We start from the raw sequence: 26,166 nt of genomic DNA, 5'->3' as shown, positions 1-26,166 counted from the left end.
GCCGATCGCGAGAGCCGATCGCATAACGTAAGATAACGACGTAAAATACATGACACTTTTCTCTGTGCGCGGCAAAACAAGCTCGCCAAAATGGCTTCACCAGTTTGGCAGTATTTTAAGTGTCTGAACATGACAATAAAATAGCGGTATGCAACGTGGGTGACGCAGAAATCCTGCAGCTCCACCCGCTGTGACGGACCGGTGAGCGGAGCAGAACACACATTAAGAGTTAGACCTAACACACTTAGCTATTTTATCTACCTCGAACAAGCTAAACTAGTTATAAATATGTTTATTCTTCACTGTCGGGTCACTCATTACTGGATCAGTGAGCTGCATGAGACGAAGACGATACTGACAGGCTGTCAGGAGAGAGAGAGAGGGGGAGAGAGGAAAAGAGAGCGCTTCCGCTCGTGTTATTATCCAAAGTTAATGTAAACTTGAATAATGTACTTCATTTGAATGTAATAATTATGTTGGTTGTTGTTTGTGGAAGCGCCAGTGAATGAGCCCCATTAACTGAGTTTTAAACATCACTTTAAATGGAAGATCCCAATAGGCCCCGCCCACTCGATCGGATCGGCGATCGGTATCGGCCGATACTGATTCCGGCGATCGGCCCCAAAATTGGCGATCAGAGCATCCCTATTGTTAACAGTGTTGGAAGAAGTACTCATATACTATACTTAAGTAAAAGTACAAATACTATGGTCTTAAAGTACTCCATTAAAAGTCCTGATTTCTAAATGTTACTTAGGTAAAATTACAAAAGTATAAGCATCAAAATATACTTAAAGTAGGCCTACAATCAGGTAAAATACTCATTCTGCACAATGATCTTTTATAATATACAGTACGTAAGTATTATCAGCTAAATATACTTCAAGTATCAAAAGTAAAAGTACTTTTCAGATAATGTATAATGTTTATTATCCTGTGTAGATTAGTAGTACACTAAATGATACCATATCTTAGGTGTTTTTTGTGTACAAAGTTATGATGAGTGTTACAATTGAAGTGCAGTAAAAGTACAATATTGGCCTCTGAATTATAGTGGAGAAGAAGTATAAAGTAGCACATATTGGAAATAATCAAATAAAGTACAAATATGTCAAAAAAAGGTTACGTACAATACTTGAGTAAATATACTTAGATACTTTCCACCACTGGTGGTTAATGTCGATGTGATTTACAGTGTTTAAGTTGTGGGGAAGTCAGATGAGAGGTAACGCTGCACAGAGCGAGGGGAACGTTTGAATACCTTTGTCGTAAGGTCGGTATTGTTTAACTGGTGATATATCAAGTCCTGCACATATGTTATATATACACACATATATATATGTTTTTCTCCTGCATTAAGTGAAGGATTTAAACCATCACAGCAAGAAGTTACTCTTCAGAAAACAGCATCTCTCAATATTTTAGAATAATTTCTCTGGAAAATCTGTTTACCTTGACATAATAATACAAATGTGAATAATGAAATATAAAACTTGACAATCCTTTATTGAGCATATCCATCCAACACACTTCCAAATGTGACATCCTTAAATAGAAAACTGGACCCTGACTTCTGTCCACAGTCCCACTTCTCAAGTCTTGTAAATAAATAAATAACACTTTTTGCCATTTTTCAAACCATAAGGGCATCTGCAAATGTAAACCATAACACAGAAAGTGTTGTTTCTCAACTCTTACATATAAAAGTAATCCTCTCTTTATTATTTAACATGGCATGCCAAATATGTATCTTTTGCCAAGCAGCAGCAGTACCATAGAGTCCTGATGGAGGAGGAACACAGTTTGATTCAGCCAGTCCTTCAGACAATGCAAACATAGAGATCTGATTCCATAAAATATATTCCTACAAAACTATTCAGTAACTCTCGGAGTGTTAAATCATTATTAGTGTTGTTTCGCTTACAGCAGCAATGGTTCGTCTGATTTGTGTTCTTAAGGAAGCACACACTTAAAAGTGGGGGATATAAAAGATTCAGCTGTCAGTTTGATACTCTCTGCTCTGCTAAGTAACTCCAGCTCTACAGTAAGCACTCAGTATGAGAACTGATCGATTCGTTAAAACAACGGAAAAACATTTACCCAAAGTTTGTCTTCACACTTTTCCCCTTGTTGCTGATGTTGTTCAGTGAAGGAGAGATGAGGTTTCCCCATGCATAGACACTCTGGCAGAATACAGTTTTTGGCACGTTTTGACCATATCAGAGCATTTGATTCACAAAAATGGAAAGAAATTGTTTTGTGAAAAAGTTTGTTTTCTTGTCAATTATTTCAAAGTAGAAATAGAACGATTTAAAAAAAGAAGTTCTTAATATTCCTTCAGTAGTGCTATCATCAGCTTCTATTCAACAGCATATTCTGCTTTTAATCTGTGAATCAGATGCTCAATTAACACTTTAAAGGGAAAGTCCACCAAAAAATCACAAATACAGATTTTTCCTTTTACCTGTGGTGTTATTTATCAGTCAGATTGTTTTGCTATGAGTTGCCGAGTGTTGCATCATTACCCATAGAGAAGCCTGCCTTCTCTCCAGTGTGATTGAACCAAACATTTGAAAAACTCAACAGCAATGCGTTCTTGCAGAAATCATGACCCTATCACTCAAGCTAATCCACAGAGAATGTTTTAACAGTTGTATTTAGGAACTATTTTAGTTTCTTTCGCACAAGCTAGCTCACCTAGCATCACTAAGCTAGCTTAAGTTGCTGCTCAGTTGAGGCAGAAGCCATTCGTAAGCCTTCAGGCTATGGGTAGTTTCATGCTTCTTTTTAAGCGGTAATCCTGTAGAAGAAAGTATTTCCTACATAAAACCGCCAACAACAAAATCTGTTTATTATCTTGACCGGGTCATGGTTTCAGGAAAAATAAATTGCTGTGAAATGTATTCATTTTGGCACTTTAAGCACCACAAGATGAGTGCCATTTGGTTCCAATATATATGAGAGTGCAGACCTCTGTATGGCCGATATCTCCAACACTCTCCAATCCCCACCAAAACTATCTAGGTTGAGAAACAGCACTAAAGGTAAAAAGAACAACATGTATTATTTATTTTTGGGGTGAAATGATGAACAAGGTAATGTGTTTCCTGACTGCAGTCTTTGTAAATGACGGCCTTAGCGCTCACTGTAACGTCCCGTTAAGATGTGAGATATCAGCATCTGAAATGACTTCAGTCGTGTCTCTAGTGTCAGACAGTGAGCAGGGGGGGGGGTCAGGAGGGGGGTTCAGGTGATGTCGTGCTGACAGACGGTGACAGAAACGTGCTGCGGTGCCTCCGGTCCATTGGTCTCCAGCTCCTGCCCCCCCCCAGTCAGGTCTCAAAGTACTTGTAGATCTGAGAGACGTACTGCATGACGCTCTGCCAGTCCGGCCTGTCCGTCCTCACCAGCTCCTCCATGTCCTGGTGGAGCACACAGAGGGAGGAAAGAACATAAAGAGTTTACAGGGGTCGGATATTTTCATGGTGGTTTACAACAACAATTAAAATACTCACGATTGTTTGCTCAGAAATGAACTACTTTCCTGTCGAAAATTCAGTCTTTTTTCTGTAAATATTATCCCCCTTCTTCCTGTCTTGATAATATTTTAAACCTTCAAGAAAATGTGTTTAAGCTGCAGAGAAGGTTCAATGTTCAAGTTCAAGGTTCAAGGCTTTTATTGTCATTCGTACAAAGCTACAGTGTAGTTATGTCGATGAAAATCTTAGGTCACAGGCTCCTCCAACATTGCAACACAATGAAACAGATTAAATAGTGCAAGTGAATACAATAAAATAGAATAGAATAGAAGAAGTGCCATAAGAGTCTATATACAAGTGATACATCATTTGTAAGTTACAAACAGGTGAATGTTATGGATGTTCTTAGTTCAGGTGTTTAACAGTCTTGTGGCCTGTGGAATGAAACTGTCCCTGAGTCTGGTGGTTTTAGACCTGATGCTGCAGTATCTACAGTATTCTTAGGCTCCTCTCTATATAACACTGAGGATCTGTGTGAAGCTGCATAAGTCCACTCAGAGCCTAATGGTGTCCGACAGGGATGAGTCAGACAGAGCAGCCCTCACATGACTCCGTATGGAGCCGGCGTCACTGCAGCTTTCCTTGGCTCAGATTAATGCAGAAGCTCCAGCACAGTCATTTCCACGATGTCTCAACCTCCCATCGGGGGGAGCATCAGCTCCTCTCTGGGCTGTGTCTGACGCTAATGTTTATGCAACAGAGGAATAAGAAGTTGAAAAGCCGGAAGTCACTGGCATGGGAATAAGTTTCCCCTCTCAAATCTTCTAACCACAAGCACGCAATCGAAGATTAATAAAATATATGACCTTTGTGCTCAGCGAAAAAACATTTAAGTCTAATTCACTTCCTCGCTGACGTCCAGCTGGCAAAATGAACTGTTGGACTGGTTTATGGATTTTGTAATTCATCTCTGAGCAGTTAATGTGGTTAGACTTTCATTAAGGATAAATATCCAACAAATATTCATGTAGTTTTTTTTATCATGTTCCTCAAAACATGAAGCTTTCATAAGGAGTGCAGAGAGAGTTGCACATTATGTAGAACAGGGAGGGAGAGGTCACATTAGTTTAACCCTATCAGAACTCGGATACTCTGCAAACACTTCTAACATAGTTAAAAATGACTCAAAGGTCCATATGTTAACACCAATAAAAGTATGTCTGAGGGGTAAAAACACATTCTCCCTGCAGCTCACAGCAGATTGTTCCTCTGTTTGCACAGGAAGCTGTGTGCAGGAGGATTTCACTGTCCCTCGTCAGCACTAAACTGTTCACTGCTCACATTCCTGCTGCCACTGATAGGTGTGTTTAAATGAGATTACAAAAATAAAATCATGAATGTATAAAAACAACAGCTCTTGTGAAAGGAATGTTTATTCAAACAACAAGTCAAGGTCGTCATTCTTTTCATAATTCACAGCCAAAATGCAGCGAGTTAAATTATCACTGGATTTACCTGAACATTTCTTTTAAAATTTCCCAGAATGAGCAATAGGATCTCTACCATTTTTGAACAGTTTTGGTTATTTAAAATACATTTGAATAGAGAGGCGAAGTCCCTCCCTTTCCGGGGGACCTCCATGGGACCTTATTTCGGAAAAAGTATGTATTGAAGTCAATGGCGAGAGAAAGATTATCTTTCGATTCCGTTTGAATTGAGCCACGAATTACACATATGATGTTTGTCAATTTAAAAGATAATTTTGAAAGTCAAAAAAATAAAAATGTGTCGTAAAACTGTGAAGTAACACATTTGTTTGTGTGAAACCGCTCAATGAACTACATCTCCCGTCTCGCACCACACACCAAGACGGCCGTCACGTTGGCACATTTCACTTCTTTCTTTCAGAATGAGGCGAAAAGTATGAAACGAGGTGAAAATCACTCCAAGTCTGGACATGTTGAGAGCTGTACATACACAAAAGGGGAGTTAGTCGGTTCCGTAAGAGCCAGCATGCGGGACTGGGATTCTGGGATTTGTAGTCTTTCTAGTTGCGTATTTTTCATAGTCTTATATTTCAACAGTTTTACGACAAACTGTGACTTTTTTGACATGGAAATTATCTTTTAAATTGACAAACATCATATGTGTAATTCGTGGCACAATTCAAACGGGATCGAGAGATAATCTTTCTCTCCCCATTGACTTCAATACATACTTTTTCTGAAATAAGGTCCCATGCAAGTCCCCAGAAGGGGAGGAACTTCGCCTCTCTATATGTGTCTGCTTTTCTTAATGGTTTGCTGTGGGCGGGGCTTAGTTACGCTCAGCACCAATCAGGATTTAACCAAAATACATTGGTCAAATGTGATGACAGTTCTGATGTTTTTTGCTCATGTTACCAGCTTAACGCCAAAGATTAACCTAGTTTGTGACAGACAAACTAAACTAAGATGAATTCAGATAAACATCTACATGTTAGCATGCTGACATTAGCAGTATGGATTAAACACGAGACACAAATAGTACGTTTGTGAGCTTTGAAGGTATTTTTTAACCCTGTTTTCTGTCCTTATGCCAAGCTAATTTCTCCCCTGCTTTCAGTCTTTGTGCTAAGCTAAGCTAAATGTTAGCCCTGCTCAGTCCTTATGGTAAACTAAGCTAAATGTTAAACCTGCTTTCAGTCCTTATGCTAACATAAGCTAACTGTTACCCCTGCTTTCAGTCCTTATGCTAAGCTAAGCGTTACCCCTGCTTTCAGTCATTGTGCTTAGCTAAATATAAGATATAAGAGTGTATGTATGTATGTATTTGTATTCTAAACTTTAGAAAGAACGAACCTATTTGCCAAACATGTTAACACTCCTAAAAGAGATACAAATTCACCTTCACATTTGCTGCCGTAAGCACATTGCACTGCTTCACTTGAAATAAATATATTTAAGTCACGTTGTTTACGGCATGAGAAAACATGGACGGTTTGTGTGCTCACCAAATCTAAATATTTTTTCACGTGGAGCAGCTGGTCGTTACTCAGCCAGTTGTGACGAAGCCGCTGATGTTTTCACATCTTAGCTTATCAAAGTCAAACTGTATCTGAATTACGTTTCAGGTTTGTTTTTTATTTATCAGATTTCCAGGACACGGTCTTTGAGATCTCTCTGGGTAACGGATAGGACACAGCAAGGCTCCAGACAGTCAGGAGGAATGATGTTTGTTGGGTATCTCAGTTCTGAAGCATCCCACAAGTTTGACAAATTAAAGAGTTCTGCTTCCAATTTGTCTAATCAAAGGGCCTCTGTTTGATATCCGAGTGTGTATGTGAGGTCTGTGGCAGCAAAACTCACCAGAGAGGGTTTGATCCCGATGCTCTCTGCGGCCTGGAAAGCCAAGGTCAGATTTCGAACCTGAAGAAAAACAAACCATTTAGACTCTGTGAGACTCACTGCGCCCCATCATCCTGCAACAACACACATGGGGCTGCAAGAAGCAACAATTAGCCCTGAAATAAATGTATTACCCTTACCAACACTCAAGAGACATATATATACTTTGAGCCTAATTAACATCCCCATGAACTGCCTTCCTTTATATTCAGCCATATACCTCATTTTGAAACTGTGGACTAAAGCCACACACAGAAAAAAAAGCGAGAAATCAAAACCTAACATTCAAACTGTCCTCCTACTGGAGCACTGTTGATATAAATGCTCTTTCAGTCCTTCTTTAAGTTGTGTTTTTGAAGAGAGGACATATAATTCTCAGTTTGATGTTATATTTGTATTTTTTGCCTCTACTGTGACATGCTTTAATGTTCAAAATTCAGCAGTGTGGGAGAGAAACTCCCTTTGGGATTTTAGCCTTTGCAGACCATTTACATGCACAAAAACCCATATAATGCTCGCTTTCTCTCTCTCCTTCTCTTAAAAGCCACAAGACTCCTTTGACAAAAACAATAGTTTTACTTTGCAGAACTCAAACGAGTCTAGGAGCTTTAAGGAAAGCATAGATGCAATGATGGCGTCAGTTCAGTAGTCGAAAGGCTGTCTCACAGCAAGTTAAAGTGGGGAAAGTATTCTAAACATAGCGTACAATAACATTCATATTGATTTTTCTCGGTTGCTAAAAGTTTTCCTTCTGAGACAGTCAACAACAATTACATATACTGTACATAATACATTATGGATTAGTACCTCATCTAACCCCATATACAAAATTCCCAACTATTCTCTTCAAAAGAAACTAGACATCACAACTCTGATGATGAATTGATATTGATATGACCTATCTTTCACCTAAAATATTAGTTTGACTATAAAATTGTTTTCTAACACCTTTATAAAAGTAAAGGATGGAAGTAATGGAATCATCCGAAGGACATATTATTCTGGGAAAAGGTTACAGTGTTTGGGCCTCAGGAAAAGTCACTCAGCACGAGTTATTACAGCCAACATGCTTCTATTGAATTATTCAGAAAGAAGTCTCTATCATCAGCACAATGTCACACACTCACCCCAACAAAACGATGCACATGCCTACATGACTCATTTGTCACGTAGGATGTGTCAGAGGTGTGTGTCTATTGTTTTAATATCATAGCAAGCTGAAAGAGCCGCGGCGAGAGGAGCCATATTGTTTGTACAGTTCCAAACCACCTGCATGTCCACATGACAGAGCTGTCAGCACCCAGCTATAGCGTGTCTCCTGCCTGCCATCCTCAGGATCACCAACATCCATAATTAATCTTCAGGCTGCTCTTAATGCTGTGTGGGTATTATGGCAGACCTATAGTCTACAGCCTCATAAAGGAAGTCAATTTAGCACAGTTTAATGGTGGAAAATGGCTTCCATGCATTACAGAGATTTTATTTGTCTCTTGGTAAACGTGCATTTTCAGACCGTTTTCACAGTTTACACGTTTTCCACAACAACTTGCTGTGGCTTTATGTGTGGTATTTTCTGGAGACACACGTCTGCAAGTTGGGGAGAGGACACCATGACACTGAGTCTGCAACTTGTTTGCTGTACTCAACTTTACTTCCTTGAAGGTAGAGTTCCTCAAAGACACTGTGAAGAGTCTACCGTACTAAACAATGCTTTCTCGGGATTCATCTTTAACAATTCAACCTCCTACACAGGAAATCATTTTGTCAGCTAAGCATCCAGTCATTGTTGTGGTAACCTTTTTGGGGCTCTGTGACATTTACACTATGCTCTGTACAATACATGTGAGTGACTTCACTGTTCTGTTGCAAACTGATATGAACGGGATAGCTAGCATGTAGATGTATGAGTATGGCGGCTCACCACCATAGTTTACAAGTGAGTCTGCATTTAGAGTAGGAGATGTATGGAAAGACTACATTGAGGAGAGAGCCTCGGTGCATGAGAAGTGTTTTACATGTATTCTATAAATACATCTATTTCCAATCAGTTTTATTGTGCGCTTTTTGAATTGTATAACTGCTGGTGAGGCGTTAGGCGTGAGGCGTGAGGCGTGAGGCGTGAGGCGTGAGGGTGGAAAGTTTCCAATGGAGATAATGGGTCCCTGGGCATTCAGAAGGCCCCACAGACTCTCCTACACGGATGCAAAACACATATTATTTAGTTGTTTAGCTCTCATTTTGTGTTGCTTTGTGATTTTTTGCAGTGGTTTTCTGTCACATTGTACAGTAATTGTTTTAGTGTATTTCTGATCACTTTCTGTATTTGTTTTGTAATTCTTTGTAGTCGTTTTCAGTCTCTTTGCAGCAATGTTGTTTCTATTTGTTGTTGTTTTGGTCTCTTTGCAGCTTATCTGTCTCTCTTTTATGTTTGTTTGATGTCATTTTGAGTATATTCATGACTCTTTCAGAGATATTTTATAGGTGGAGCCCAGGGGGGTTCCTGACACTTTTGGCCCCTGGGACAGTTCCAGGTAGGCCCAATTCTGTAACCCATCTATGCACTGAACCACCTGTCAAACTGTAAGTGTGAGGATATTACTTGAGGGTGTGTGCGATCTTTCTATATTTGTCTACCTTATCTTGACTGATGAGGTCCTGGTACGGGATGTGGGCAGGCAGATATGTGTGTAAGAGGGCGCAGAAAGCCAAGCCGTCACTCCAACTACTGCTGAAGTTGGTAACATCAATATTCTGTAGAGTGAGAACAGAAGAGGAAGCAAACAGCAGAGGAAAAAACATAGAAGTCACAAATCAATATCATACATAATGAGCTTAAAGTGCCCATAATGTGAGCAAGTAGCCTCTTTACAACATGAACAGGCCATGAAAAAGCCATTAAGTCATAGAACAACAAGAGAAAACATGGAAATTAGAATCGAATGCTATAATATTCTGTTCAGTCCATTAAACCTTGGTCGTGTTTCCTTCGGGGGAAGTAAGTAAATAATCTTCTCCTTACAACCCATTTAAGCCTCCGATGCTCTCTCAGATCTCTTCTCTGGTTGAAAAACGTGTATAGCAGCACTTACGGTCTGTTGTGATTTTGTGTGCATTGACACCTCACACTACACAGAGTATTCAGGGTCTGATAAAAGTAGAACATATGGAGGAAAGACTTCCTCTGGGCCATTGTTTGGCATTGCAGGCCAGATAAGATAGATAAGGTATTTCCTGTGTATTTCGGATACATTTGATTATTTTCTACATACTAAATCATTTAGTTCTTACAAAAAGTACATCTAAATCATTAGACACATACTGGCAGCTTCAAGGGACCACTACAATCCATAGAGTGTATCCTCTGGTGATCAGGAATTTAAGTAGAACATGTCATTGTGATCCATTCAAAAGTTGGTGAGATGGTTTGCCTGCACCAAAAGGGCAGACAAACTGAAAAATCAACATAACCATTCCTCTAGATATGCCATTATGCCACTTAAAGAGGACATATTATGCTCATTTCAGGTTCATATTAGTATCTTGTGTCTCTACTGTGACATGTCTCCATGCTTTAATGTTCAAAAAGCTCTTTATTTTTCTCCTACTGCCTGTGTTGCAGCATCTCTTTTCACCCTCTGTCTGAAACCACAGCCCAGTCTGCTCTGACATAGTGATTCCACTTTGTTACAGAAGTAAACTAGGAGTCCATTCGAGAAAAACATAGAACAGTTCAACTTTTCCCTTTGAAGCATACTTTTCAAGAGGAGAATAGACACATTGTCTTAATTGTTTAGGATAAAGAAAGTCTGTATGTAAGATGCTAAGGACATGCAGCCATGAGGTGTTTGCTGTTGCTCTACAGTGCTCTTCAGTGCTGGCCCTGTGGACCCGAGCTAATCCAACCAGTGACTGAGTCATACAGGTGACGCCATGGGGAATGTAATTAACTTGGTGATAGGACAGAGAAACAGCAGAGCTCTGGCTCCTGAGGACACAAATTAAAAATCACAGATCTAAGAGGCTGCAGTAATGAATATCCCCCTGAGCTCCTATGACCTGTTGACAGATTGTCATTACCGATTGCCTTCACTCATCGTTATTTCAGTTTAACACTATCTCTAGTTTCAAGGCGATGCAAATCTCACCTCAACACCAAAAAGTGGTTTGTTGTTGTGGAGTTCTTACTCATGCTGCTATAAACTGACAATCGCTTTAGTCATTAGTTTCTAAATGTGCCTAAAGCTCCATGTAATCCTTAACTTATATATAGCTGTGTGGATGTCAGACATGTATGGTTGTCACAGGATGAACCCTAGTAGCTTTTGAAATATTCAAATCTAAGTAATAATGCACACATAAACTTTTGTACAGCAAAGGTTACAGACATACAGGAGTCAGCCATACTCCCAACTTAATTTTGTAATAATTAGTACATGTTAGCATGCTTATAGGCTTAATTAAATGGTGAACATGGGAACAAAAATGCAAAAAATGTGTCATTTTAGTTTAGCCACAGGTGTTAACAGAGCTGTACAGTCTTAGTCTTTTTAATGTTTATAAATCTAAAGTTTTAATTGATTTAATCATTAAATATTCATTAATGTTGCTGTGAAACATCTCCCCACTGTACATCTGAAATGGATAGAGTTTTAATATCCCTTACAGCAAAACAATGATATGTTAAACTACTAAATAAGTTTGGAGAGATCAGCCAATTATTGTTCCCCAACTTCAGTCATTAGGGAAAGCCACAGAGTGTGTGTGGTCACAATGGGATCTGAGAGAGCAGCTGCTTCATCTGAATGAAGCCAAACAGGATGGAGTCCTGGGCTCAGGCTTTGTTCAGGTTCACCATTATTTGTCCTCTAATAGTCAAGTATCACACACTCATTAACTTATGATCATCCTGAGGGAAACAATCCCCAGAAGAAACTAATTTAAAAATAACCTCCTATAATGATATATTCTCCCAAGAGTGATTTCTATTAAGCAGAGCAGATTTTGGCCATCTAGTGTTTTGGCCCAACAGAGGCTGGGAGCCAGTCTCGTCTCCATCAGACACCTCCTGTCTATTGGCTCTGTGGGGCCGACCTGTGTAGTCCTGTCAGTCCACATTCCTCTCATAACTCCCCACTCCTCTCTATCAGTAATGTGTGTGTGATGTATTTGCACACACACACACACACACACACACACACACACACACACACACACACACACACACACACACACACACACACACACACACACACACACACACACACACACACACACACACACACACACACACACACACACACACACACACACACACACACACACACACACACACACACACACACACACACACACACACACACACACACACACACACACACACAGAGGGAGGGATAGGGGGTTAATGATGGAGCCGAGCCTAGGCCTGAGGCTCCACGGGAACGAAAACAGGTTGAATCCGCATATTTCTCATGCGTATAGCCCTTTAAGCTAGACGACGCCGTAATGGAAACGTAGAAACAGACCCTGCAAACGACAACGGGTCCAAAGGTGGATAGATCTGGGAACGGAGCGCTCTGGGGGGTCCAACGGGGCCGTGTGGTCGCCTATACGGTCATCCGTTTCTGATAATGACGACGCAATAGCCCCGCCTCTCCCCGCCTCTGCTGCTCACCCCCGCAAAAGTACACTGTACACTGAATTCAGATTATTTATCTTTATCTCGATATGGACATAAACGCGAGTGAAGTCTAATCTGACAGGACGGAGACACGCAGCTCCTCCCGCTGTGATGCAGCGGGAGCAAAACACACACTTCAAGTCAGATCATCACCCTTAGCTATTTTAATTACCTCTCAAACTACCTAAACTAGTTATAAATATGTTTATTTTTACTGTCGGGTCACTCATTACAGGATCAGCTGCTGCATGAGACAGACACTGACGCTGTCAGAAGAGAGGAAAAAGAGACAGGCTCCGTGTATTTGATGATTATATATCATTATATCGTCGTTATTCATTTGTTTTAAAGCTCAATAAATAACAATGAAGACCTTTGACCGGCACTTTTATAATTTTGTCCGGAAGATTTAAACTTTAACACACGTTGACCGGCGAAAAACTCTGGCCGGTTCCGTCGGCCCCCACCAAGGAGAATAAACAGAAGTGCAGCCATGACAACCATTCTTCTTCGCTGCTTTTGTGGAGGAAGTTGCTGCTTTTGTGGAGGAAGTTACAGCGCCACGTACAGGTTCGGCATATGTACTGCAGCTTTTCCAGCGGTTGGAACGGAGCCGTCTCGTGGAGCTTGACACAATCCGGTGTATATTGCGTGTGGGCGGAAGGTTTTTTGCGGTTACGTTTGCGTTACTCCGATGCGTTTTGCCGTATGCGTTCCCGTGGAGCCGGGGAGACTCCAGGTACTCTGAGACAAATGGCGCATTTCCACCACACGGTCGGCCTCGGCCACGCTCGGTACTGCTTGGCCGCGTTGGGCCTTAACAGGGCCGGCTCACTTCATGCTGCGCTTCCATTACAGTTTAGGAACTGGGGTAGTTACTATAGTAACGCAGTGTAGGCGGAGCCGTGACGTCATCTTCAATGAGAACCCCAGAAAAACAACACAGCCGTTAGCTGTTAGCACTCAGAGCTCACAGCTCCTTATATATGTTCAGAAACTCGACAAAAGTTAAACAAGTACAAACCACAGACTGCCTGTGTCATGGTGAATACAGTCGCTGCTTTATTTATGTCTGTATAGGCCGTTGTTGTGAGTGTGGACGGTCGGAGCATATACTGCGTTAGCTTAGCCAATCTCCATCTAGAAAACACGCATTTTAAAAGGTTTTTCGCCTGCCGTCTGTCTGCAAACTTGACAAAGCATTAATTCATGGTTTTTACTAACCGGTATCAGTATGTTGTTACTTCGGCATCATTTTGAAACGTGTATTACAATTAAATCACGGTCAAATATGTCCATCTTGTTGTAGTTGTAGCCCCCTTGCCAGCGATCCTCTCTCTAGTTTAGCATACTCAGCCCGACTCAGCCTTGTTTGTTGGCCCCGATAGAACCACAATTTTGTCGGGCCAGAAAAGAGGTGAAAAAGTGGCCCCGGGCCGGGGCGGGCCGTAACTAGGCCTAGTGGAAGCGCAACCAAAACCGGGCACGGCACGACACGGCACGCTTAAACCGCGCTCCGCGCCATGGTGGAAATGCGCCAAAAGATACACAATGACTAATAAGGTGATAGGAGGGATTGCAGAGTGCAGCGTTCATGGGTGATCTGAGGAGAACAGATGTCCTAATCCACGCAGGTATGTTGTAGTTCAGGGTGTGATTTGGAGAGAGAAGGGGTTGGGTGGGGGAGGGGGGGGGGGGGGGGGGGGGGGGCGGTTGGGATTTGGTCAGGGTTAGAAAGAGAGGGAGAGGCATGAATGCTAAAACAGCAGCGGACAACAACAGCTCTCTGGGAGCCGGCTCAGAAAAGCAAACACAGCATCAAGCGACAGGAAGCGTCTCGCTCGGCACAAAAGGCCGAGCCGTGGCTTTTTAGGGCTCACAGAAAGAGAGAGAGAAGCAGGGGCTTGTACAGAGGGGGGGGGGAAGAGATAATGTCAAATGCATCTATGTTTATGAGCTTTGCTCTGCCTCAAAGTGGGACATAGATAAGATCAATGATAGTATCAGTAGTTCAATTAAGTGGAAATGAGGCTGGAAAGCTTCATCTAAATAAAATACAAACGGAACTGTCGCCTACAACTGTTGTTCTGAAGACTGGAAACGGCTCATCAGCTCTGCAAATATTCTTATGGTGTTTAAAAAGAGACTCAAGATCTGGCAGATCTACCTTTTATTTAGTTATTTTAGCAACAAAATCTGATAGCTCCACAATAGCTTTACTCATACAGTAGATAAGATGTACCTACAGTTGGTCGCTAAAAAGCACATTTTAGCGTGCTTACAAATCAGAACAGCACGTGACTAGGGCTGCAACTGATGATTTATTTCTTACTATCCAGTCATGAAAATGTCTTCAAAAAACAAGTTTTGGAGGACCAACATACTCATAATAATACAAATAATGTGTAAAACGAGTGTAAAAAGAGTGTAGATGCTGAACACAGCACATTTTCGTAATTTCTCTTTGAGAAAATGACTCAAATATTTAATTGGTCATCAAAATTGTATTTCTTTTTACTGTTGGTTAACGTATTAATGAATGCTAATAGACTTGTGTGTAACATAGGCTGCAGAGGCAGAACAGCATATCCTCTCTGCCTGTAAAACGTTTAGAGATGGAATTCACAGACCAGCTGGACAGGAGCCAGGCACTAAACACCCCGCCGACAGCACTTTAACACTGTGTGTGCAGCAGTGTGTGCTCTCTCTGCTGCCACATGTGAATGCAACCGGACTGGTGTCACATCCCGTAACATGGAGTTAAGCCCATCTGTTCCATGCTATGATGACACTAGCCACCCAGATGTAAAAGTGCCATTGCAGCAAAATGTAGCTCTTACTCACAGTTAAAGAATGTAAAAACACAAAAGCACCATGTAGCGGTCGAGTTGGCACGGAAGGATGGAGGATGACTGTGACACACACACATGCACACACACGCACACACAGTGTGTTCAAAAGTCATCCGTCCAAAGGGTGAAAGCAGGAGACATGGAGCCTGAGAGAGTAATGAGCTAATCTCAGTATATTTCACAGAATCTCTCCACCTCACCTGCACTGAATGAATAGGGCAACAAGAAGACAAACGACCGGGAAACAAATGTGAAACAAAAATAGAAGAGGAAACAAGGACAGAGGAGGAGAAAACAACAAAAATGAAATGAGAAAGTTTGTAATGGAGGTGAAGAGGGAGAGACAGAGAGGGGAACGCCCTAATGTACCATGCAATGAATCACAGTCATGAGCAATGACAGGATGAAAGCCCAAGCAGGGGGGGGTACGGAGATAAAGACAGGGCAACAGTGAAGGTCACAGAGATGGTGCAGCTGATGAGGGCTCCACCTAGACCCAGCCTGTCTCTGTACAGTTTAATAGACTTTCTCATGATAGGAAAAGGACAGGAACAAGAAAGGAGCGGTTGTGCATAATGCAAATTCACTAAATACATTATACTACAACGATATTGTTGCTACATACAAAAGGAAAAATCCAAGAAAAAAAACCGAACAATGGCAATGTGTTATTCGTCTAAATTCTCCATGAGCTCACTTCACAGCTTTTGCAAAAATAATACCACTCTTAACCAAATATAATTATCTTTACATTTAAAACAGACCAGATCCAAGCACTAGCCGTACTGATTTATTCTCCACTCTCAATGTGTCTTTCCTATTACGCCTTTGTATCTTTGATCCCCATATTGTTTTTTCAAAAGTTGTCTCCCTGTCTCTTGACCTTTTAAAAAGCCACATCCTGGACATTTTTCTGTAATAGGTATCAATCTTGTGATTCAAAGTATTTAAATCAGATACATCCATTTACCAGAAGTCTGCCTTTTTTGCACGTAGGTATGAGAGCCTCAAATACGTTTTTTTCCTTCTCAAACTGGGCCAAGCTATTGTTTAGCTGTTGATGTTTTGATGAACAAAAAACAATACAGCACACTCAAAATTATGTATGGGTAACATTTGAGCTAAGCTTTGACCCTAATTTCTAAATTAAACTCCCATTTTCTTATCTTGTGTTTTTGTGTGTCTTTATAGCCCATCACAATGAGATTACCTTGGTCCTTTAATATGTGCGTCTACCTGTTTTTACCTATGTCTGCATATTTTCTTTTTGATCTGTAACAAAGAAAAGTAAACATGTCCAAACTGCAGTGACCCCTTTACTGTGTTCAGTTGTAATTGTATTTTACACTGATGATCTCACTCGAAGCTCTTTAATCCTACATAATTAGAACTTGAAGTAATAGTTACTCTTGAACTCGGACCCTCTTCCCCTCCTCAAAGTCTGACCTCAATTCCACCCTCGTCTGGGGGTCCATTCCTGTTCCTTCAATGTCTTTGTGCTTGTGTGTGTGTGTGTGTGTGTGTGTGTGTGTGTGTGTGTGTGTGTGTGTGTGTGTGTGTGTGTGTGTGTGTGTGTGTGTGTGTGTGTGTGAGTTTCCCAGACGCGGCCGGATGGTCCAGCTGAGCCTAATGTTTAGAGACTTTGCTCATTGTTTCCATCTTGAACAAACAACATATTTATTTTTGTATGGCTTTTATGGTTAATTGAGGGGGGGGGAAAAGTTTAAAAAGTGTCCTAAATGTAGACATCAAAGAGCCTGATAGATATACAGTCTGAGACTAGTGTATTTCCAACAGACCAGACTTTCTAGAAAGTCTATTGAACATGGCCCTGTAGATATTCTGCTTTTAAATACGAGACGACAAATGTGTTGCAATTTGACTAAGGTGTCAAGTTTTGATGCAAAAATATGAGATTTTGCTATTGAAAGTTACGAAAATTGGCTCAACTTGCTATGGGATCACATTCCCATGTTATCTGGCTGCAAACAAACCACACTGTCCATTTAAATAAAGAGCAGGAACATGTAACACACACATAGAAGTCACAAAACATCCGATTTCAGGCGGTGCAGGACCATGCTTGTTTGAGTCGTATCTCACAGCTGCTTTGAAAACAGTCGTATAAAAGCGGTGTTGTGTTTCAAGCCTGTGTCCACTCCAGCTCTGACGTGCTCAGCATCCCTTGTGAATTTTTATTTCCTGTGAGAGGCCGTTCTCTCCCAGGGCCGAGTCAATCGGAGCAAGCTTAAGGTCCTCACTGATCGATCTGTGCTTCCCGGAATCTGACATTTGAGGTGTCGGAGCCTGTCTGGGCTCACATCTCCTCCGCTGAGAGTTTAACACAGGTCATATGTTCGACTACTCTAAGGACCTGGAGGCAGCTTGTGGATGAACACACCCCTTCAAACACACGGTCACCCCACATGTTCCCTCATGGATTCAAGTGGCTCATCTCCATAGTGACAGCAATAACATCCTTATATTTGGTGTTTTTAAGTTTTCCATCTTTGTGTCTAACCATTATCTGTCAGAGCTGTATGATATATATGCACACTATGCTCACAACAACACATTCACACACATACGCTTGCTTCTCAATATGCATGATTTAAATTTTAAAGCACGTAGGCCAGGTTACTGCTCTTTAGGGCGTTTTATCACCGCTGATTTCTTAATCCAATTCAGGATCTGATTTGGGATATTTCAAATATACTATATTATAATAACAATTATTTTGAATAACCCTCTAACTTTGTGCATAATAATACATTTTACTGTTTACTCAATGTTATTGTTAATGTTCGGATATGTTTGGTATTTCCTCAATATTGAACCTCTTTTGTACATCTTACATGACTCCTTCACAACCTACACTGTGATGTGTGTGAAGTGAATCTTCACACTGTGATTATTACCAGCCATTATCCCCATATTGATCACAGTAAACGTGCCTAGAGTGACATCAGGCTTTGTGTACAGCTATAATCACACAGCTTAACCATGCCCTCGGCAGCTATTTGCACGTAAACATCAAACAACCCCCCGGCACGCTTACAATAGCTCCCGCTCTCTGTTTCACTTTAATTAGGCTGCTGTTTGACCGGAATGTCCGCCAACAATAGGACTGTAATAACAAGTGGCACAGGGCTGACCCTCCCATGGGCTTTGTCTCGCAGACCGCAGGCTCTGGCTGGCAGATGATATAAGAGCTTGTTTTGAAAGTGAACAGCGACGGGGAAAACTGTCTCTTCAATAGTGAACATTAATTATGTAGCTAGAAGATTCCCAGCATATATGACAAATGAACTAAAGAGCCAATTAGTGTTGAGTTATTACCTCGTTGACCTTATTTCACAGTAGAGAAGAAAGGGCTGCAAAATGTATGTGGATTTATCGATAAAGCTACACCTCACTAACCTTTATCAGAACAGAGCACGAGCATGGCAGAGACAAAGGAAGACAAAGCAGGCTGTCTGGATGTGGTTGCATTTCAGTTCATTTCCTGGAGCTGCAAACTGTGTGAATGATCAGTAAGATTATACGTGAGACTGTATAACGAGCAGTATTCTACTCCGCTCCATTGACTGTAAATCATGCACAAACACTATAAGTCACATACACAAACATACAGTACATATCCACGCATCCTAGACAACAGAAATCCCTGCGGATTGTAGTGGAATTCACCAGAAAAGCTAAATTCCCAAGAGGTAAAAAACAGCTGCTCTCATATATCTCTGTGGGAAAGTTATACACCAAATCTACAAAATATTTGGGAAATATTTTGGAATCTAAGTAGCAGGACCTTTTGGTCTATCTATAACCGCTTTCACACCACTTTGCCGTACTTAGTTCCCAGTACTTAGTCCCGCCGAACTCTTTATAGTCTAGCAGGAAGGGCCCTCAGATGTTGAGATACCCCTACCCGAGGTAGAACAAAACACAACAATGATTTTTCTTATCTTTAGGGTCTCCCATTAATGAAATCGATTGTTGTCAAATTTTATTTTGGGGGGAAAAATGTTTTTTTGGTTGTTCTTTAGAACTACCCCAATCCCTGAAAAAGAGCCAAATTAGACCAGGCCGAATATGGGAAAGGTGACAAAAAAGCCCATAACTTGAGAATAATCACTCTTTTCCTCTTCAGATTAGCTGAGGTATGAACCAGATGGCTGTCCTACATCACCAAATAGTCAGACAATTATTTACCTAAAAGAATACTGAATTATAGTCCTGTAAACTTAGCTTTAGTTTAGACGGAAATTGTACTTTTTGGTGATAGGAACATAGGACTCCATCACTTTTCTCTCATTTATCAGAAATCCCTAAAAAATATACCATTACTGAATTGTCTAGGGTGCTATTGAACACTAACCAGTAGTTGTATGTGATATGCATTTCAACAACATGTACAAAGAGCAATGTTTCAGACAGCGATATGGTGTCACAGCCCGAACCCAAACCCTTGTTATGGAGTCCTATTTGCAAGGGGTGGATTGTCAGAGATGGGGCCATTCAACCAGTGCTATTTACAAAAACCCCAGCACCTACAGAAGTGAGAGACATAGGCGCTTTCACACCGGAGTACTTTTCCCCGTACTTTTCCCTTTTAGTTCCGATAGTTCCTGGGATTTTGCGTTCACACCAAAAAGAGAACTTAGTTCATGAGAACTTTCCCCCCCTTTTCAGTCCCTGCTAGAGAGCACGTACTTTCCTGGGGAGAAAAAAGTTCCAATTTCTGATTGGCTGGGCGAATTGCAAACCACGCCCCGTAAAACTCTGAAAAGTTTTGTGAAGCCGCTATTGTGTTTGCTGGCATTAGCATTATTAGCATTAGCATTAGCCCAGCGCACCAACGGAGAGAGACTAACTTATGGCAACACAAAAAAAAACATGGGAGCGGTGGAGTGATGAGGAGGTGTCGGCGTTCTGGCGATTTCAATCAATCAATCAATCAATGTTTATTTATATAGCCCAATATCACAAATGTTACATTTGTCTCAGTGGACTTCACAGTTTGTACAGAATATCAGTATGACAATACGACACCCTCTGTCCTTAGACCCTCACATCGTACAAGGAAAAACTTCCAAAAAAGGAAAAACCCCACAGTTTAAAGGGGAAAAATGGGAGAAACCTTAGGGAGAGCAACAGAGGAGGGATCCCTCTCCCAGGACGGACAGACGTGCAATAGATGCCGTGTGTAAATTGAAAAGATAATACATTTACAACATAGGTAGTCCAAATGTTTGGAAATGCGTGTGTCTATAATAAGAAGATGAATCCACGAGGATATCCATCCAGGACTTATGATCCAGGACCACAGCAACAGGCACAGCCACAACTCAAGATCCAGGGCTAGTGATCATAGGCGGATTTTGCAGGGGGTCAGGGGGCATTGCCCCCCCTAGTGGCTGAAATATGTTACAGCATTACTACGTCGAAAACTGTTCCAATACAAATATTTCGTATATCAATATTTTAATAAGGTAGGACACTGGTTAATAATATTGTAGCGTGTTCAAGTAACCAAGGGATATAGTAGTTATCAAATAAGTATAAGATGTGCACAGTTATGATAAGTTTTACAGTTATGTAATGCACTGTTGTTGGGGGGAGAGACCGCCCCTTATATGAGTGTGTGTGTACGGCGGGCATGAAAAAGTCATACTCGGTGCGGTGAGCGCTGGCTTTATTGCTACTGTATCCGTAGCACCCCACGCAATAGTTGGGACTGTGTACTGACGTCAGTAAAAAAGGTTTGCCCCCCCAAGCGCAAATGTCAAACTCCGCCTATGCTCGCGATCCAGGACTAAGGACCACAGCAACAGGATCAGCCACGACTCAGGATCCCAGCGTAGATAGACACCAAAAAGAAATTTGGGGAAGCTGGGTTATTCGGAACATGAGAGTACACAGGTACAGACAGAGAGAAGGAAGAAGTAAAGTGTCCCCCGACAAACTAAGCCTATAGTAGCAAAACTAGGGGCTGAATCTAATCAGCCCTAACTATAAGCTTTATCAAAAAGGAAGGTCTTAAGCACACTCTTAAAAACGGATAGGGTGTCTGCCGCCCGAACACAAACTGGAAGCTGATTCCACAAATGTGGAGCTTGATAAGAAAAGGCTCTGGCTCCCATTGTACTTTAAACTCTAGGAACAACCAACAACCCTGCATTCTTGGAACGCAATGCCTACTGCAATACAACCCTACTGTCCTACTAGGGTAGGACAGTACGCTATAATGAGTTCTTTAAGGTAAGATGGCGCCTGCCCATTAAGGGCTTTGTAGACGAGAAGAAGAATTTTAAATTCTATCCTGTGTTCTATAGGGAGCCAGTGTAAGGCAGCCAGAACAGGAGTAATGTGGTCCCTTTTCCTAACGCTGGTTAGTACACGTGCTGCAGCATTTTGAATCAGCTGAAGCGACTTAACTGACTTCTTGGTACACCCTGATAATAAAGAGTTACAATAATCCAGCCTTGAAGTAACAAATGCATGGACTAGTTTCTCTGCATCGTTTTGAGGCAAGATATGCCTGATTTTTGCAATGTTACGTAGATGGAAGTAGGCGGTCCTTGAAATTGATTTTATGTGGGCGTTAAAGGATAAATCCTGATCAAATATAACACCAAGATTCCTTACAGTCTCACTGGAGGCCAAATTAATGCCATCCATAGTTAGTATATCTTTAGATAATTTGTTTCGTAGATTCTTTGGGCCGAGTACAATAACTTTAAAAATCAAAAAGTTTAAAGTCATCCACGTTTTTAAGTCCTTAAGGCAGTCTTGAATTTTATTTAGATGATTAATTTCATCAGGCTTGATTGATAAATATAGTTGAGTATCATCCGCATAACAATGAAAATGTACAGAATGATTCCTTATAATATTGCCTAACTGAAGCATATGTAATGTGAACAAAATAGGTCCAAGCACTGAGCCCTGTGGCACTCCATGGCTAACTTTGGTTTGCATGGAAGATTCATCGTTGACACATACAAACTGAGAGCGTTCAGATAGATAGGACCTAAACCAGCCTAATTCAGTTCCCTTTATGCCAATTAAGTGCTCTAGTCTTTTCAATAGGATATCATGGTTGATAGTATCAAATGCAGCACTGAGATCGAGCAAGACAAGAATAGAGACAAGTCCTTTGTCTGAGGCTATTAGAAGGTCATTTGTGACTTTAACCAGAGCTGTCTCTGTGCTATGATGTGTTCTAAAGCCAGACTGAAAATCTTCAAATAAATCATTGTTTTTTAAGTAATCACACAACTGTTTTGCGACTGCTTTCTCAAGAATTTTTGATAGGAACGGAAGATTAGAAATAGGTTTATAGTTGGCTAAAACCTCTGGATCGAGGTTGTGCTTTTTAAGAAGAGGTTTTATCACTGCTACTTTGAAAGATTGTGGAACATAGCCTGATAATAAAGACATATTCATAATATTTAACAAAGAAGTGCTAATTAATGGAAAAACTTCCTTTAACAGCTTAGTTGGAATCGGGTCTAAGATACACGTTGATGGTTTAGAAGAAAGAATCATTGAATTCAATTGTTCAAGATTTATGGCTGAAAAGCATTCTAATTTACTATCTAGTGTAATATTAGAACTTACGTTTCCGGGAGCTGTTGATAACACTATTCTGGTCAAAGGCAAGAGGTCATTAATTTTGTTGCTAAGAGTAACAATTTTATCGTTAAAAAAGCACATAAAATCATTACTACTGAGTGCTATGGGAATAGAAGGCTCAATAGAGCTCGGAAGGCTTCAGTAGAAGCTGCTGGGAGTCCCAGGGGGGGGGGCACGCGCTATTGCAGGGGGGGCGCGTGAAGCTTGGGAAGAAGTTGTAAACAAACGTTGTTTGTTGCTCGTGAAATCAATCAAATTGATACATTTTTAACACAACCGGCAGTTAAAAGTATTCACAAGTATTCAGCTATAATGCCAAAATCAACAAAGTATGATGAGGCATATATCTCCCTTGACATCTAACGTGTTCGGTGAGGAGATCTCTCTTTCTCTCTCTCTCACTCTCTCGTCTGTGTGGGGGGCGGGGCATCTCGCTCACAGACTCGCTGCAGCACCGTGCACACAGAGGCCGTGGCCTTGGGTGTTTCTCAATCGCGAGTAAAGCTGCTCCAGAGCCACTATTACAAGCATACTACGTCATCGAGTGCCGCCGAAGTACTGTTCCAATGTCCAGCATACTTGGAATTCTACCGAGCCCGGCGTACTTCGTTTGGAGAAATTTCGAGGCTGCACATGAGTAGACTCCGCGGTCTTAAAATCCCCACAATGCTTTGCACACGGACCAATTTCCCCAAATCTGTGGCGGAAAATGTAAGATGGGGCCTCTCATATGACGCACACCTGCACACTTGCTCGCCTGTTCCACTCTTCGTTTTCCGAATGCCAGGAAGTATTCTTGCCTCGCTTCTGAAGCAAGATGCTCGGAAGACATGTGCTACCAAGCAAGCGTACTCGAGATTGAGAAACACCCCATTTCTCAATGTCGAGTATACCTGCTGCAGAGTCACTATTTCAAGTATACTACGTCATCAAGTGGCGCCGAATTTAATTTAATATGCATTTAAACAGTCCTTCGGCGCCACTCGATGACGTAGTAAACTTGAAATAGTGGCTCTGCAGCAGGTTTACTCGACATTGAGAAACGGCCACAGATCCGCTGGTGGAGAACATAGCGTTCAAATTTCTTCAAAAGTGACAATCTAATCCACAGAGCTCGATGTGGTCAATAGAGTGGCGAAGTCCCTCCCTTTCCGGTGGACCTCATGGGACCTTATTTCGGAAAAATTATGTATTGAAGTCAATGGCGAGAGAAAACGTATCTTTCGATCCCGTTTGAATTGTGCCATGAATTACACATATGATGTTTGTCAATCTTAAAATATAATTTCCATGTCAAAAAAGTCACAGTTTGTCGTAAAACTGTTGAAATATAAGACTATGAAAAATACGCAACTAGAAAGACTACAAATTCCAGAGTTGCGTAAGTGATGTCATAACTGATGTCATAATTGTTTTCCTCCACTAAATATAAGAGATAGCTAAGATAAGATAACTTTAACAAGATGCCTGTGTGCTTAGTACCAGGTTGTAATCATAGACTGTATATATAAAGGGTTGTAATCATACCAGCAATGGGTCTTGCTCGCTGATGAAAGGACCAGGAGTGGCTGGATCAAGTTAGCTACCTAGCTAGTAGCAAGCACGTTAGTTAGCATTACAGCCTTAGCCTTGTTATTTGTATTAGCCTTAACATGAAGTAACATTAAGTAACCCAAAATGTTAAACAGTAAGAGTAGTAGTCATATTTCGTGAACCCTTTGAAGAGTACTGTCACACCGGTGTGATCATTCTATAATACACCGTTTAAGCCCGGATTCCCCCGGGGGAGAAATGCTAACGCTAACAGTACATTAGCATCTGCGATCTTTTCTACTTCATGCTATCTGCACAAATGGTTAACATTGAACATTAAAAAGATCAGGCAGTTCAGGGAGAATCGAAGGGAGGAAGGCAGGCAGGTAGCTTTGCATGACATTCTTCTGGACGTGTTTCATTGTGGTGATAGTGAGGGAAGTCAATCCCTTTTTTGGCAAGACAGTAGTGACGGCCATCTTGGTGACGTGTGTTGTTGTGCGAGAACAGAGATGTAATTCATTGAGCGGTTTCACACAAAAAAAGTCTTACTTCACAGTTTTACGGCATTTTTTTTTAAACTTGCAAAATTATCTTTTAAATTGACAAACATTATATGTGTAATTCGTGGCACAATTCAAACGGGATCGAAAGATAAGTTTTCTCTCGCCATTGACTTCAATACATAATTTTTCCGAAATAAGGACCCATGGAGGAAAGGGAGGGACTTTGCCTCGTTTGCCATAAGTATTTTCGCGGAAACACGAGCAATCTGTCCATCAGCTGGCCAAAAGGCATCATATTCATACGGAGAAATGCACCGTTTTCAACTTCCTTAACTCAGAGTTCTGTTGCCCCAATTACGTGTAAGGTGGGAGAAGTACTCAGATCAAGTACTTAAGTAAAAGTAGTATACTGCAGGGTAGCTTGTGAATTTACTCCAGGTGTAACTAAAGTCTGATTTATAGGTACCATGTCATGCTTTTCCGGTTATAACCCGTCCCCTTGTGTGTTATGAAGGTTTTTATGCATGTAAACGGTCTGCAAAGTCACAAACCCTCAAAGTACACCCTGTAGCGAGTACAACTCTAACACAGAAAATACCTGTCTATGCTGCCCCAGAACGCCTCGTTGGAGATTTCTCTTTTTCTTCCTGGGTACAGTGACGTGCCCATACCCAAATGGACCAATCCGTGGAGCCGTTACGTTACGTCCGCGGAGACTTAACCTAACCTGGCGTGCGACCAACAACCAATCACATTAATCTCCTGCCCCGGACACACAAGCACACGGTTTGATTGGCTAGAGCTTGTACTGGCATATGATTTGATTGGCTGGCGCTTCCGTTGACGCTTGAAAAGTTGAAGTTTTCTCAACTTTCGAAGTGAGCAACGGAGGCAAAGCGACGCGACGGAACCACAATGCAGTTCGGCAAAGCGTGACGTCACCCCATTCAAAGTGAATGGGAAGCGTCTCCGTTGAAGCACGCAACGCTGCCGTGTGGACGTACCGTAACAGATAACAAGTAACAGGGTTTATGTAATCAAGATACAAAAAAAAGTAACTGTATTCCCTTACAGTTATATAAAACAAACACGTAA

The 26,166-nt window shown here is 41.3% G+C and overlaps 1 protein-coding gene across 4 annotated transcripts in view; it reads right to left on the bottom strand.

Annotated features, from left to right (window-relative positions):
- Window positions 1-1,487: 1,487 nt before the first annotated feature.
- The window catches only part of specc1 (sperm antigen with calponin homology and coiled-coil domains 1), an 86,951-nt gene continuing 62,272 nt past the window's right edge, over window positions 1,488-26,166 (bottom strand). For all 4 annotated transcript variants that reach the window (XM_034113317.1, XM_034113323.1, XM_034113309.1 and 1 more), the window contains 3 exons: window positions 9,500-9,616; window positions 6,827-6,886; window positions 1,488-3,422 (listed from right to left, as the gene is read on the bottom strand). In XM_034113317.1, coding sequence (XP_033969208.1) covers window positions 3,333-3,422; window positions 6,827-6,886; window positions 9,500-9,616 — 267 coding nt within the window. In that variant the 3' untranslated portion in view covers window positions 1,488-3,332. The remainder of the gene's footprint in view (window positions 3,423-6,826; window positions 6,887-9,499; window positions 9,617-26,166) is intronic.

The sequence above is a fragment of the Trematomus bernacchii genome, unplaced genomic scaffold (genome assembly GCF_902827165.1).
Source record: "Trematomus bernacchii unplaced genomic scaffold, fTreBer1.1, whole genome shotgun sequence".
In the NCBI taxonomy this organism is placed as follows: domain Eukaryota; kingdom Metazoa; phylum Chordata; class Actinopteri; order Perciformes; family Nototheniidae; genus Trematomus; species Trematomus bernacchii.
This window is presented reverse-complemented; position numbering and strand designations above follow the sequence as displayed.